Source organism: Brienomyrus brachyistius, chromosome 2, assembly GCF_023856365.1.
Source record: "Brienomyrus brachyistius isolate T26 chromosome 2, BBRACH_0.4, whole genome shotgun sequence".
Lineage (NCBI taxonomy): Eukaryota > Metazoa > Chordata > Actinopteri > Osteoglossiformes > Mormyridae > Brienomyrus > Brienomyrus brachyistius.
The window spans coordinates 11,605,028-11,622,230 of NC_064534.1; the positions used below are offsets into that span (position 1 = coordinate 11,605,028).

Below are 17,203 nucleotides of genomic sequence, written 5' to 3' on the forward strand. Positions count from 1 at the left end.
GGCCCTTGACCCCACAACCTGCTGCACTAGGAAATGGAGAAATTACTCAGCCTCACCTGTGGAGATGAGAACCGCGGCAGAGAACAGGGCTATCTCCTCCTCCGTCAGCTGCAGGGAGCACAGGCTCTTGGCAAACTCGAAGACCGCACTGACGAGGTCGTCACACCCTGATGGAAACGAAGGGAAACAGAGCGAGACAAAGACCAAAGAGCTTAGAGTTAAACCTACACGTACAGACACACAGTCCTCGTCAGAGATGCATGTCCACACACTTACTGTTATGCAATGTGTACAATTACATACGAATGCTTATATAAACAATGACTAGTACCTCACAAGCTGTCTATAGGCTCTAAGCAACGTGAGAGAGTGTCTGGAAAGTAAATGGTACACAAGTTTTGTAGGGACTTAAAGATACTTACATCTCATACTGCTGCCTGGCACTCTTGTACTTAATATTGAGATCAGATATCTTTATATACATGCTTTCTTCATTCTGCTATTCACTTACTCTTAAAAATTTCCCTATTTTTGCGAAATAGAACACCATATGATTGTCCAGAGTATTTTAAGAAGACATTGCTTGTTCTGCAGGTGGTCTGTAGGTATACAGTTTTTGTTTTTCTGTGCCTCAAGATGTGTCTTAGTAGGGTGATACATTTTGAATAGGAGATTCCTCTGCTTAATAATTTCCAAATCAGTTTCATTTAAGGTGGTTCTGTATGTCCAAGTCTACATGTTAACGGTAACAAGTTACAAACAACCTCTACCCCTCCCCTCCCAATGCTAATTACACCCCCCACCCCACCACAAACCTGCTCTACTTCTCTGACCTATAAACAGCATCACACAAGCTGGGAGCTCTGTTCTGCTTTTTATTTCCTGTGTTACTAATTATCTAATAATCAGATGCCAACATTCTGACCCAAATTGGAACGCTGGGCTGAGCGTGTCCAGCAGGGCCGCCAGCGAAGGCCGTACCTAGAGCCTTGAACATCTGCATGCCTCCATACTTTCCCTCAAAGAGCACGGTGTTGTTCAGTGGATTGAATGCTCGGCACATCCTCACCAGGACCACCTCCAGACAACCTTCAGAGACAGGGAGGAGATGAGCCGTATTCAAGCGGCCACATTCGCTGCTGCCCGACATCGCGGCAGAAGGCCTGCCCAGTTACGTGCCAGTTTAATGTTAATTTAACACCGACGGAAGCCTGTACTGCTTCTTCAATGCGCCTCCAACCTACCTGATTTGAGAAGGAGGATTTGGTCGTTTTGACAGAGCTCCATGAAGCCCGTGATGCGTTTGGCAAATTCCACCACGTACTGTATTGCGTGAGTGATCTGGATCGCGCACTGCTGCCAGAGCATATCCCGCGTCTGCAGAGCGAACAATAAAAGAGTGCAGTGAGAAACGCACATGAAACAGAAGCACTGGCAGTGCCTTATATTGCTAGTGCCTTGAAAAGCTTGATCTGATTTTTAGCTGACTAGACTAAGCGACTATATACCTGGCTTGAACGAGGAGCTTTAAAATGAAATAAAATAAAATAAAATAAAAAAACATGAAAACAGCATAAACCAGCACAGTTACAGTGAGCTAACTAAAAACTTTCAAATAAAGTACAGTACATAGGGTGTGTCCATTTAGATGCCTAAAATGCGAAACTGGTCCCACATACGAGCATTTGGACAGAAAGGACGCAAAGGATTAGGGCAGGTGTCCCCGACAATTTTTCCCTGTGGACCAAATTCCATCAGCAATAACAAAGCCAAGGTCCATTGTGCCCAAAAACATTCGCCAACCGGAGGAGAGAGGAATCCCTCCCTGATAAAACTTGCCGACTGAGTGAGCGGATTCGATCATGCGATCCAGAGTCAATTATAGTTTGGTCTGCTGGTAACCACTGCACTAGGGTTGTGTGTCCATTGTGTGTCAAATGTTACAACTGTTATGTGTATGTGCTGATCCTCTTTACCTTTTAAATTGCCCCTTAGGGACAAATAAAGTTTTTTTAATTTGAATTTATACGTATTTGGTTTGCCACTTTTGTATTCTTATCATCAAATGTCATTGACACATTCCTTAGTGCCCTATATCTGTAGATCATTTCCTCAGAATAATGATGGTTTAACTGAGGTACTACTGGGTTCTACCACAAATACAAGGATCTGCCACATTTTTAAGCGAAAAACAATATTAGCAGAACAAGGTAAAGTATTAAAGCAAATGTAAAAATAGTTTTGATTTTCCTTATGAGAGAAGACATTTCAAAGCCTTCCGAAGTAATTACCAATAATCAATTTTGCACAGTGGGAATTGACTTTGTATATCATTTTCCAATTCCATTTTATATTTGGTATTAATTGCGGATCTGTGCATTTAATTTAAAAAAGTCTTTCATTGGGGAGGATGCTGCTCCTCTGCTATTTCCAACACAATAGACCGGTGTTGGTGGGATTATTTCTGCACTTAGCTGGATTAGATATGGTACCAGCATTTCCCTTTATTGTGATGGAGCCTTAGGGAGGTCATATGCCACATCTAAAAAGCGGTGGAATTCCTGCACGCCAGTAGCCAAACCATTAGAGGACAGGTCTAATCTTAAAGAAGGAAAAAAAATGCAGAGCACACCACTGACAACGGCGGACTGAGATGGCAAGAAGGGGCCAGATATCCGGCAGGGGTTAACATGGTTGAGGGATTTTCAAAGATAGTGTTTGTGAGTGATGTGACGGGCGATGCAGCGGCGGGTGTGTTTATCACGTGGCCTTGCGCAGTGCAGACACCGGGCGGGGCCTCACCTCCGTAACACTCACCTTACTCTGATACAGCTTGACCTCCTCGTACGTGTGCGTCTGCCAGGCCAGCTGCTGCAGCTCCTCCGCCGTGTACTGACACGTCTCCAGGTGAGACTTTATGATGTTCTGTGCGATTCGATCTGTGGGAGGACACAGAAAGTGGGCTAAGGAGCTGGAATGAACCAGCCCCAAGACCAGAGGATCCCACCTTACAGATTTTCTGCTTCACTTACTAGTTGTTCGCAGAATTTCATATCCCTTTAGGTAGCTGAATATTTATCAGAATTAGATCGGCTTAACTACCTTATCGTTTGGCAAGTCTATGTAATCCTAACCCCTGACCCTACATGCGATGTAACCTTCTATCCTAAATTGAGTTTCAATGATAATTAAACTCGTGCCCATAGCTTCGGGGATATTCTCCGGACCACCCGCGACCCTGAAGGATAGGTGGGTTGGAAACTGGATGGATGATAATTCAAACTCAGAAATGTAGACACCCTCTCGCTCTTATCCTGAAAACGGATAAAAAGTTCACATGATGCAATTTCAGTTTCTATATTTTCATCTATATTGCAACATTCCCTTAATTCCAGAGGCACATAAAAAGAAAGAGAGTTGCCGTGTTGAGCAGCGCTTATGCGATGGCAGCATACGTGCTGTGATTGATAAGTGACAACACTTGGTTAATGGAATATACCACACGTCTCTCTGGGAGAGCACCAGCCCCTCCACACCGCTTTAACAGCACTGTACTCAGATCTAAAGACACAAAGTAATTAAACGCTCCCCGTTTAAGGCAGAACGAGTCTCAGGCTTGTTCTTAATTCCGCGTTACCTTCTTTGAATTTGAATGTCACAGTTACTCATACTTAGAGATGGAATTAAAGAGTGCGAGGATGATCAATAGCATCTTATTTTTCTTTGTGCACATTTCCTTTTCCCTTGCTTTTTAAACATGAACTATATTTGGATCTGAATTGTTAATGATTTGGATTCAACATGCATGAAGTGCATTAAGTTATGATACATTAATGGGAAAATGAGGTTCAGCGTTATAGAACTCATAGTGGACAAATAAAGACTATTCAATTGTTAGAATTCGCAATTCGAAAATACTGTCATGCCCCATCATTATCATACACTTGTATATGGTATATATACATAGGCATATAGTTATATATGGTGTATATTGAAAATTTACTGATAGAGCGGCTAACCCTAATACATGTTGAAGCCCCTTTAAGGCGGAGTCATCTCTGAGTCAGTGCTTATCAACATGAGTCACCGTCATCATTCGGCCCATATGGGCCCTTCCTCAAACACAAGGCTTGGCATTGTAGCCAGCTTCTAATATTACTACCAGCCAAACCGAAAAAAAGAAAGAAATCCGCATATCAGAAATCACATTTACGCATTTTTTGTCAAACATTAACAGCATATTCCATCCCCTTTTTTGTTGCCGAAATGTATTTTCATTTATTAGATGTCAGACCTCGTAGTGCAGAAGAGGGTAGGGAAGGAGGACGAACGAAAAGATACATCTCACTGGCGTAAAAGCTCTGAGGTTCCTTAGGCAGGTATATGCAAACAAAGAGTGTTCTTTACGGGGGTAGACAGTGAAGAGGTTTGCCTACCTAACTCAGACATGGAGACGCCAGGCGCCAGCTGTCCATCTGGGTACGAACTGTACGTAAATAGATTGGGTACAGGCGTCAGGTCGTAAATGGGCTCCTGTTTGATCTGCTTCATCCCGGACATGTCGAGGCCGGACTGGTCCGGGGACGGCTGTGTGGAGTCCACGCTGTAGAAGCCGGTGCCGGCCTGCGCCTTGGGCAAGTCGATGATGTGTCCGTTGGCGTAGGTGCCGCCGATCTCCGTGTTGAGGTTGCTGAGGCCGGTGCTGATGCTGCTGGTGTAGACGCGGGCGAGGGCCTCCGCCTCTCCATTCTGCTGCTGCCGCTGCTCCTGCAGCCGCTGCTGGTGCTTCTGCACCTCCGCGTACAGGCTGTCCCGCTGCTTCTTCGACATTCGCCCGAACTTCACCGCTGTAGGGAACAAAGACAATGAGGCCGGGGGACTTTCACTTATTTGTTTGATTACACTGTTTATTTTAACGATTGTCGTTAAAATAGCTGCACTATGAAGGTCTCACTTGAGGTCTGCACCGCATAGCATAAAACTATTTGTATTCTCCAGGGCCATCACCAAGAGGGACTGTTTTTCCTGAACCCCCCCCCTCCCTTTCCATTTGGCAGAAGGTACTCAGGAGGCCCAAGGTAGCATCTTGTCAGGGGGCCCAGAATCCCTTGCTTCCACCTGGCATTCTCTCATTAAAAACATATAATCTACTGATTTGTTTTGTGGGACCTTATTGAAATCCTGCAGTGGATATATTGAAACTGTTTTTGTTCTAATAACATCACTTTTATGGGAGAAGTTACTGTAACTTTCCAACAATGCAGAGATTGTGGCTGGGATTTGGTGTATTAGTTGCTGTATTGGAATTGATATTTAATATTCATTCTTTCATTCAGACCCCAGACTTTGCTAGGCGGTGGGACCGAGACATTAGGTGGAGTTCACGTCGGGGTTAGGGTTAGGGTTAGGCTGAAGGCTCGGTGACATGGAGCGGCTAAACCGAGGCACAAGGTGCTCTTCTCACCATCTCTTGACATTCCCAGGGCGAGACACTTCTGCAGGCGGCAGTGCTGGCATCGATTTCGATTCGTCCTGTCGATTAAGCAGTTTCTCTGACGAGGGCAGGAATATGAAGCATTATTCTGCTGGCTCCTTCGGAAGAATCCCTGCATGGACCCAAAATTCAACAATATTACCGAAAATAAAGTGGCACTGATTCAGCAGATCTACTTATGACAAGGGGAAGGGGGAGAATCGATTAATTTTGGATTTAAATTTTCATTTTACTTGGAATAAGTATACACAGATTTCATCACATTACTGACGCATGTTATGCTCTCGACAGACGGACATAACGGATATACAGACGTAAGCAGCTATTTACTTAACTAATACAGAATAATCGCACACTTTGCGATGAGTGGAAGGAGTGCTAAGGCTCTCCAAAGTAAGCTAGCTGTAAGGTATAAGCATACAAGGAAGAAAAATATTAGTTTGAGTGTTTTTCAGTTAGACGTGAGGATTACAAGGATGGCAGAAAGTTGTCTGTTTATCAAGTCCGTAGAACTTTTTAGGATAAGCTCAGGTTATGGACTGTGTCGAAGTTTGTTTTGTGGGTGTCATTTACTCTTTGACATCCTGAGTTGTATTTATGTAAAAAAAAATACAGCTTTTTAAGATTAGTTGGAAAGTGCTTCCAAACACACTATTGTGAAGCGTAGTCAGGAACCGCGTGTTCCTCCTCACCTTGCAGCCTTCACATGTAATGACCCCGTAGTGGATTCCAGATGACTTGTCTCCACAGATTTTGCATGGTATAACTTCAATTTGGGCTGAAAAGTAAATAACATTGCAGGTATTTAAGCCATCAATGAAGAGGCCAGTTTCTCACATCCAGAACATTCCTTTCGCATTCCTCGAAAGTTTCGTCATGTACTGTGTACAGCTCCAGTGTCACGGCAGAAACGTTGCGATTTACTTAATCTGAAAAAAAAATTGTAAAATTGTAATGTGTGCATATAAGGCAAGAAGAGAAGACAGTCAATCTGTGTTTTGTGTGACAGAATACCTATCAGAATACTAAATAATAATGGATAATGGGTCGATTTTTACCATATTGCATCATGCATTCATAATCCGACGGGAATGTGACTGAGTGATTTATTAAATGATTTCTTGACTGATTGAAAATGATTACGTATCCATTGTAATTAGTTGTCAATTCTGCTGTCAGTACTCCATTCTGTATCAGTTTTGACCAGCTTTCAAAGAAAAATACCAGAATTTATCTCATCCAGTTGTATCAGTGTTTCAATGCTGAACACAGGTTTCATACTATTTATTAGTTCACACAGCACAATGTGACATGCTCAGAACATGTGGTAGCTCTGCTGACAGCCCACGGATGACAGCTAACCGTCTGAGACCTGCCCCACAATGTATGCAAAGGTGGGTTAACACATATAGCACTTGCTGAGACTGCACACGCACCATAAAGAGATTAGCTATGCAATCTAATCCTAAAACATTTCTTCAGCAGCTTTACTGTACTTCATATCTTTTTATCTTTCATATATGTGGATTAGTCTGTTTCAGTTCTCTGTGCAGCAACATGGTAAAAACCACGGTTAAGGTTTGACCACGAATTATTCTATCCTGAAGTGTAAAATATAGGGACACTGTAAAACAACAGCGTAGTTCAATGATTCGTAACTCTGTTCAAGTAAAAACCTTAAGCGAGACGACAGTTACAGATGTGGTCAGGAATACAAGCAAGACACAAAATTGAATGAAGCCTCATTGATAGAAAGGATCATTTCTGCTTTAGCATTATGCAAATTAAATCCTACCCACTTCTACATGTTGGCCACAGACACCAGTAAGATAAATCCTAAGGTTTACTGCAAAATTAATCAATGAAAATGCAATTATGATTTTGTTTGCAAAGATTCTGTGCAGCATCTGTGGAGAGTGGATGACGATCCATCTCAAAATCTTTGTAGTTTAAGCATATCCATCTATTCATCAATCCATCGAAATAACCGCTTCTCCAGTAAAGGGTCGGGGAGACAATGAAATGCAGACATAAAAGAGCACATTTCTCACTGCTATCACACTTATCCACATTGTCACGTGCCAACAGCAAACCTCACACTTACCCACAAGTTCATTTCTCATTTTCTGCAGCCTTATGCTAAAGTGTCAGTATGGTAAGGTACTCAGCAGTATCACAGAGGCTTGCTGAGCGTGTGTGAGAATGTGTTTGTGTGTGAGATGGATGCGTGTGCGTGTGTGTGTGAGAGGAGTGGATATGCATGTACAACCGCTGTCTCTGGGTTGACAGGATAAGCAGAGACAGCGGCCTCATAATAAGATTAGAACGGGAATACGTGTCGGATATGGAATGTTCCATTCCGCTAAGCTACGGACCAGTCTGCCGGGGACCTGATTGACTGGTCCCTGCCAACTTTCATCATCTAGGACCAGTTGCAAAATCAGCCACTCCGGCTTAAGTTTCAGTCACGGATGGGTTTTAACGCTGATGAAAGGCTGGACACCCTCAGTCTCCGGATACTTAACGGAAGGTCATTCGCTTTCTCTTCCGTAACACCGAACGCGCTCAGTGACAAAGACCATGTGCTGCACGTTTCACAAAGTGGCCTGGCATTTCCAAATTAAAAGTAGTATTAAAAAGATGTTTATTCATTTCCTCATAAATGGTGCTTTTTTGTATAATTTAGTTCTATGTTTTGAAAATAGCTTTAAAGTTATCAAGAAGAAAAAGAAAAATCAATTTGTCCCACTGTAAGAAATTTGCAGAGATCGACTAAACATTTTTAAAGAAAACCCAGAAATATTGTGTTACTATGTACTGTTCTATTGTGAATATCTATCCATCCATCCATCCACCCTGCAACTGCTTATTCAGTGTGAGTTTGCAGGGTATTGGCATTTTGTTTTGTGAAATTGGAAAGAGGGAAAATTATACATATATATTGTGTAATATTTTCACATGCGATATACATTAAGGGCGGCATGGTGGTGCAGTGGTCAGCACTGTTATCTCACACCTCTGGGACCAGGGTTCGAGTCTCCGCCTGGGTCACATGTGTGTGGAGTTTGCATGTTCTCCCCATGTCATCGTGGGGTTTCTACCGGATACTCCGGTTTCCCCCCACAGTCCAAAGACACGCTGAGGTTAATTGAAGTTACTAAAAAAATTGCCCATAGGTGTGAATGGTGTGTGAGTGTGCCCTGCGATGGGCTGACCCCCTGTCCTGGGTTGTTCCCCACCTTGTGCCCATAGCTTCCAGGATAGGCTCCAGACTCCCCATTACCCAGAAGGATAAGAGGTGTTGAAAATGGATGGATGGATGGATATAATTGTTCATGTTTTATAAATGTCATCATCGAAATCTCTCATAAATTTGCACTGTAATCATATTTAAATTGTGTAACAGGCACAGGAAGGTGGGAAGGCGAGATCTGAAGATAGTTGAGTAATAGGAGGTAGAAATCAATGATGTCCTCACCTCCTTGTAGTTGTCACTCTTTGCCCCGATTGTGGCAGCCTCTCAGAAGGTGTCTGAGGTACCCTGAGCGCACTCTATAAAGTGAAGTGTGGGGTCAAGATGCTTGGACCCTGTTGAGAATCAGGTGCAGGCTAAAGTAGTGCAGGAGCGAGACTGTAATCAGAGGTGAGGACCATCATCCGCCACAGCTGCAGAATGCAGGACTGAGACTGTGTCCCTGGCAATTTGCGTAGCGGATTATGTGGTAGAAAAACATGGGATCTTTCATTATTGATAAATTATTATTTAAAAATGCTGCCAAAATCAAAAAGATGCATATATAGATTTTGAGATTAATTTACGGTAATTCGTATCATATACAGAATCTGACAAACACATGTACTTGGGATTTCTCAGAGTAGTGAAAATATCTTAAAAGCCCTTGACTAATTGGAATTAGAGGTCCACGTACCCGTGAGTGTTTGGAAACTCTGACACTGCTTGGGGTGCTAAGGACATTTTAAAGATGCACAATCGCGAGACACAAATATTTAATCTCTTACTCAATCTGGATTAAACAGTGGAAATTAAATGTGAATTTATTTCTAAAAAGCACAATATTTTTCTAACTATTGTAACTTTGCATATTTTAATGCATCTTTAAAAAAATAATAATAATTTGTTAAAACACTAAATAATAAACTTTTAGACTAATGATGTGTCATGTGGCAGTTTAAGAATTAATCCGTGCGCATTGTGATGGATTCACACTGACTGACACGAGCTTCTATCACTAATGAGTAGCGAGTCAACATGGAGTTGAACTTCTAAGGAGGATCTAAGAGAAAGTTTTTTTTGTTTTCTGTTCACTTCCTTACCAATTGAACCTACCATGCAGAAGCAGTGACAGGAACAATCTAGAAGAGTCTTTTATCAGACTCCTGCCTTCGTCAGGTTAATGGCAGTTATTAATTCACTCGTATAAACAATGCGAAAACAAGGCTTTCAAGAAGACAATAGATTTTGCAGTGGAAGAACTAATGAGAACTGTCACTGGCTTTGAATGTGTCATCGAAAATAAAACCTGTTTAACAAAATGCTTAAAAATGAAGAAAATGCTCGTCTATTTAAATTATTATCTACAGAGCCTGGCTGTTTAGCAGATATTCTCCGCTGTGGTTTACTTACAAAGCATTAGATTTGGCAGATAGCTTTTGACCCAAAAGACTTTCCCAAGGGAAAGTGGCGTTAAAGACGTGCCTGAATGTGATTTATGCTGGAATGAGAAATCAGACCGTAGGATATTTACTTTATAACATCGTTGCTGAAGATATTAATGAAAAATATGAAAAATGAACCAAAATGAATGAATAAGTGTGTCTCTACAGTGCAACGAAGGTACATGTCATTCTTGTAGGTTTTGGTTGTAGTGCCTGTCCATGCAAGGCCAGTGTCATGCAAGCAGCAGTCAGGGTTAATAGACTTGTAATTTTACTGACCCACTTTAACCAAGCCATCTTCCCACAAACTAGCGGTGCCAGCTCCAAACTGGGTCACAGAACTCCAGTCAGGGTGACCGCATACAGAGAAAGTCATTGTAAGCCTTCGCATTATTACTGCATGGAGACCATGTCCAATGACCATGTGTTATAAATAGCTCCAAAAACAGGTCATTTTGTGAGGGCTAGGAAAGGAAGTAACTTATTTGACAAAACAATGTAAACACAAATGAAATTCAAAATCTAGTATATAAATATGCAAGATAATAACCCAAAAAATCTAAGACTTATTTCTAGGGGGGGGGGGGACCAAAATCATGAGGATTCCATTGTGTAAATTCATCTGCATACACAGAAGTAATGAAATTAATTTCTATTAGGTTTCTGCATGGATGAATGAACTTAACCTATCGATTCGCCATAACCCTAAACCTAACCCTGCGTACATTCAGACAATGATGTAGAGTCCCATCAAAGATAATATTAATGATACTGATGATATCCCGATGTTTTATGTAAATTATATACAACAAAGGCTTCCTTTATATATATATATATATATATATATATATATATATATATATATATATATATATATATATAATTATATATATCCATTATTATATATATAAAATTCTCCATTATTTTCTATGTTTTATTGTTCTAATTGTTTTATTGTTCTAAGGCTTCCTTTATATATATATATTTATTTATATATATATATATATATATATATATATATATATATATATATATATATATATATATATATATATATATATATATATATAAATAAAATAATGGAGAATTTTAAGCCCTAAACAACAGGGACTTTGTAAGAAGGCTTTGATTCATATAAGTCGGTACACCATCATGACAACCTAGTACCACTGTTAGTACGGTAATGGTAACGATTTAAGAAACCACAAACAAATGGAAAGTATTTGTTGACCAACTTAATCAGAACAAAGCGAAAAATAGACCTAGTGGGGATTTGTAATAAGCTTGCTGGTAATGAAGAAGCCACAGTTCTTAGAAGTATTAATTCAATGCTTAATTATTCAGTAGCCAAATCACGAGAACTGACTGTGTTGTAGATTCTCTGTTGCAATATTTGTCATATTCTTGTGTTTTAATTATGCCAAAATGTCTGTCATATTGCACATACCACAATCACTAGGTTGAAGCACATGTTGTTGGGTACAAGCTCCGATTCTGCACTGTTTGCCTCCCTGCCTCTCATTTCTTAATTGGATTGAAATATTTATATGCGGTTTCTTATTACTTTCCTCACGCTTTGTCCCGAATGTAGTCATTCCCAGTTACGTCACATGCTCCACTGACATAAACGGGCCACAAAGTTCATTCTAGGAAGCAGAGGTCAGTTGGCATGAGCTTCTCCGCCTCAAAAAGTTTGCAGTCCAGTTTTAGTTATTCTTGTGTGCCGCAGACCACAGCAGCACTGATTAAAGGTCTGATGCACATCTGGCTCCATGTAGCTAGAAGCATACAGGTGCTGCGCTCACTCCTAGCAGCCACCTTGTGGGGCACCCTGCCTCCGAAGGCTACGATGGAGCTGGTTCTCCGTCGTACATGACAGGAACCTCCAACCATGGCTAATTATTTCAAACAGCTGAGTCAGCCGTGGGCTGCAGGTCAGCTAGATTTAGGCTGACGTGTCGTCTGTTGTAGTCACTTTTGTGTCTGATTCATCTGCAGAGACCAGGAGCTTTAGCTTCATAACCGGTGCACGATTTCTCCAGGCAGCAAAAAGCTATGCACTGGTGGAGGCTTTCACAATCCTTGTCTTGTCCATCTGCAACTTAAGAGGTTCCCCCCATCCCTTTGCACTGCCGTTGTCAGGCTAGGATACGGTTCTCTCCTAACTTGACCATATATAGTCGATTTCATGCGGCTAACATATATATGTACTCCAATTTAAACATATTACATATGCTGTTTTACGAGGAGCAGCGCAGTACTGCATAGCCTTGACATAGCTTTAATACAATAAATAATGAAGCAATCGAATGCCATGCGAGATAAAGCCAGCTAACGGTAACATGCATAATGAATGCGGCATATCCAGCAGCCACCGTGTGCTTGACAAATGCGCCCTGGCATCCTCTTCCGCTCGACCTGAGATGCCCGTGAATCTAAGGCTCAGCCCGCGGAGAGCCGGGCTCCTCCTATAGATCCCGCAAACCGGGGAGTCAAACTTATTTTATAAGGCTTCTTCTGCCAGGACGTACCCCTCTTCATTTCGGACACTGAGATGGGGAGTCACGAATGCTGGGGAGTCACGAAAAAAGAGGAAGACGACAAAAGACAGAATGTCAATCTGTTGGGAATGTAAAATTACTACTGCCAATACAATAATCTGTGTATTACGAGGGATTCCTGATGGGATAAATAGCTACATTTAGTCATTACTGCTTTTACTGACGGTGACCTGCCATAAAATATTTTTCCATTCCAGCCAATATTTAACCAGCAGCTGGACAGATAGTGAATCCTGCAATCCAGGGTGACTTCTGATAGTCACATAATTGACCTTTGTCTAATATACATCTACAGAACTGCGTTAAATGAATAATTTGGGAACTAACCCTAAATGCTGAATATTTCTCATACATAAAACATGGTTGAAAGGTCTCTTGCTCTGGTATATAATAATTCTAGTTGTCTGCTTAATATACCATCTCATAATGCAAGAGAATTTCTGAACAGAGACATTTTTAATCTATTTTCGCCTAGTTGATTTTACTTGATTTAACTGCAGCAGTGCAGAATCCATTAGCTGATCATCGCAGATTGCGGTGCTGTTTCTCAAAGAATCACCAATAACGTTTAAAGACAGACTGACAGATTTCGAGGGGTTTTATTCTCCTATAACAGATACATCCCAAACTCATCACTGGCACACTGGCACAGTAAAGCGACTGTCACGTTTGTACATTGTTTGCTGTTAATGTTAAGCTAGTGGTAACGGATACTATGTGTGTGATCCTAAGCGTAATAAATACTATGTATGTGTTTCTCCCCAACATCTCACTGCTAAAAGTCTACACAAGAAATTAATTGCAGTTACTGATCATGTACCTTTTGTGTACATTTTTATCTATGAGTGTGCCCATGTGTCAGGGAAGGGGGCGGAGTTAAGGGTTCAACAATTCACTGTTTTGGGCATAAAGAAGATGAGAGCACAGAAACAATTGTCCAGCTCTCATGGATTTAACTTCTTGTTCAAGTCAGAGAGCAAGACATGTATTTTATGACCAGTGTAGCTGGCTGTTAGACGACGAGGGGGCAAAATTAACTTTAACGATCCTCATAATTAAGCTTGAGATCACCATACTGCAGCAACTAATGGCAGAGTCAGCTTGACAAGTAGAATTGGACACGAGAGAGTCGCCTAGATCCTTAGAACAAACCGGTTCAAGTTTTGTGGGTGCATTTCTCGTACTTGTCCAGGTGTTGTAGCTAGAGAAAAAAAAAAAAAAACAAAAAAAAAACAAACAACCTCAATTGACTCTGTGACAAAAGAGAAACGCTCCTGTCTCCAGTTGCCCCCCCCCCGAAATAATAGTAACCATCTCAGCATGATAAGGCTGATGCAGTGCACAGACTCTTGCTCTGGCCATTACCTCCTGCAGGGGGTCCTCCCGAATGAACAGTCCCTAAAGCCAGCCCAGAGAGCGGGCCGGCTCTTACGTAAGAACGGGAGTGCAGCGCTAGCGTTTCCGCTTTAAGTAAGGCTCAGCTCGTCAATCCCATCAGAACCCTCTTTGTTCCCGGGTGTGCACAATCATTAACACCGTTACTACGCGTGACTTATTAGACACGGAAACTTCATTCATTCGTGTTGGTTAGGTAGCGTTGCTCCGCTATAAATGGCTGTGTGGGAATTTTCGATGCCATTTTACAGCTCCTGAATGAAAACTCACTGTGTGCAAAGTATTCAAATTAATTAACACATTTAACAATGTCAACAAAGACAGAAAAAAGACTGTATAAATATTATATTATCTGGGGGTGGCAGAGTGATGCAGTGGGTAGCATTGTCTCCCCTTATCTCCAGGGTTGGGGGGTTAGAATTCTCCTCTCTGTGCATGACTGTGGGTTTCTTCACAAAGGACAATGAGATGAGGGCAGCTAAGTGCAGTTTCTGTCATGGGATAAATAAACTACCAACTTATGTGCCTAAATTGCCCATAATGTATGCTGCTCTGTGATGGACTAGCTTCCAGTTCAGGGCATACCCCCTGCCTTGTGTATTATGCTGGCTGTCTGGTAAATAATATATATATACACACACACACACATACACACACACCACCTATTTAGGCAGCGTTCCCCATTATAAATATTGCACATTATCCTTCTGATGACTGAGTTATAATGGTAGCAATCTGAACTATATCAATCAGACAGGTCACTTTTAAATAACCGATTCTCATTTTGGCCTTCAATCTATCAGAGCACAACAACCGCAACAGAACCCAGAACAAACGCAGGCCTTCCGCTCTTTATATTCATTAGGTTTATAACAAGGGCTGTTAAGAAACTGCAGAACGGTATTTGGAAATAACAACAGCGACCTTGGTTATTATGGTACATGTTAATAGAATCGGTTAGTGTTTTATATAAGCTTTGAATTTTGTACACAGCAGATTAAAAAGCATTTAGCAGGACAATACTTGTGTATGTACTGTTCATCAGACGAGAGGAATCAGATGGAGAGGAAAAAAGGAACAAATTGTACCAAAGGGGAATTAAAAAAATGTATAATAATTTTAGGTATATACTGTAGAGTATGAGACATCTGGCAACCCATTTGCTAGATTTAATATTTTCTTTATATCAACTGACCAACCTGCAAAAACAATGACTACTGCAACACAAAGGACCTGCATATGCGCAACGTAATCCACTCAACACGGGATGAACGCATTTCGGAGCCGGAGTGTGCGTGGTTGCCCCAGCGATAAGAAGTGCCACATGAAGTGAGCTAATTGATTTTAAATCATCAGAGGTGCTCTTCATCTCTGGGGGTTCTCAGTCTCTAAATAGTTACTTAATTAGCTTAATTAGGGGACATGAGCACCGTGATAATTCAATTCAGTGTGTGTATACAGCAAGGTCCCCGTAATCATGCGCTGTCCGCGGATGTTTTGAAAAGCGGATGAGTTGCCAGAATGCATCAGGGCTCGTCCATTAAAAATATCAGCTGTGCTCTCCGCACTGCGTTGGTGCCAATTTAAATTTCATCACTGAAGCAACTGATGAATTAATTGACAGGCCAAAGAGCATAATCAGCTACTATGTATGCGTGGAACTGACACAATTATTTTCTTCCATATGATGCAGTACTAATTTATGTAGCTCAGTCCATGGTGAGCCAGTGACTCACTGGTTTGCACTGTAAGCCCAGAGCTTCAGGGCTTCGGACTTGAATGTATCCCATGACTCTGTATATGACTTCCATCCATCCATCCATTTTCCAAGCCGCTTGTCCTACTGGGTCGCAGCTGTATTTGACTTTCCAACTAATAATCCATCCATCCATCCATCCATCCACTTATCTAATGAGGGGTCATGGCGGAGGTAAGGGGCTTGGGTTGCAGACTATCCTAGGCAGCACAGGGTACAAGGTGGGAGGAGCATCTCTGATGCAACGTCACGGCTAACAGGCTGCATACTAAACCAGTGATAATAAATATACTTTATTGTATATCACACCTTACCATCTCCATTAAGGAAGCAAGACTTGGTACCAATGAAATTCCTGTAGTCGGGTTTCATATTGCATCACCCAAAATACTGCATCTCATATATATATATATATATATATATATATATATATATAAAATTTATGATTTTAAACAACCTGTTTCATGAAAATGTTTTCTGGCTTTCATTTCTTCTCTTTTACATTACAATAAAACAACTATTTTCTTTTATATTTATAAACATAATAATGATATCCAGCAAGGAAAATCGTCTCAACTTCTTTCAACAAGTTGTACCAAAATAAAGATCATGTGACATTACTTAATCACCATAAATTTCAGAAATTAATTTCACATAATTATAATAAATATATAACATATATTCAGTTTTTTGGGTAACATTTTCCAGTAATGTTTGTGCTATTTATTAGAACATCACTGCATAAATTAAGAAAAAAGAAAACAATCCAATATCGTTTAGAAAGGTTTCTCGACGTTACCTTGGGCTAAAAAAAAGAGATGTCACGTTAACTGGTATGTAATCCTATTTTACCACATATGAAATCAATTCACCAAGGATATTTCACTGAAAGAAATGTGCCTGACCCTGAAGACTTCTTGCGCTTTGAAGATACTAATAAAAGGACAAACATCAAACAAAAAGGAATATATGTAAAAATTAACAAAAAGATACAATCTTTTTTGGACTGATCATCTACCAGTAAGAATTAATTTCATGGTGCAGTGAAAATAGATTAATATCGTCCTTTTTATTGCCTTGAAGTAAAGGGAGATTTGATCAATCGACTTAGTAGCTTCATTGTTGTAGCACTTCTTCTAGACGGCAGGGAAATTCAAGAGACTCTCAATAAACAACAGAACAAAAGCAGAAACTGGATTATCCTGCAGCATGGTAACACATCTTTGTTGTTGCGTGCTTGAACTGATTTATTTTTGATAAACATTTTTAGACCAAAGACATTGGCCAAAAAAACATAAAAAAACCCCACATGCTTCCGCT

At 40.9% G+C, this 17,203-nt stretch overlaps 1 protein-coding gene across 1 annotated transcript in view; it reads right to left on the minus strand.

Annotated features, from left to right (window-relative positions):
- Positions 1-17,203, minus strand: part of rorb (RAR-related orphan receptor B) — a 36,148-nt gene that overhangs the window by 7,694 nt on the left and 11,251 nt on the right. Inside the window, exons 2-8 of the mRNA XM_048983252.1 lie at positions 6,187-6,272; positions 5,465-5,606; positions 4,437-4,847; positions 2,818-2,939; positions 1,245-1,377; positions 982-1,089; positions 57-167 (exon numbers count right to left, since the gene is read on the minus strand). Coding sequence (XP_048839209.1) covers positions 57-167; positions 982-1,089; positions 1,245-1,377; positions 2,818-2,939; positions 4,437-4,847; positions 5,465-5,606; positions 6,187-6,272 — 1,113 coding nt within the window. The remainder of the gene's footprint in view (positions 1-56; positions 168-981; positions 1,090-1,244; positions 1,378-2,817; positions 2,940-4,436; positions 4,848-5,464; positions 5,607-6,186; positions 6,273-17,203) is intronic.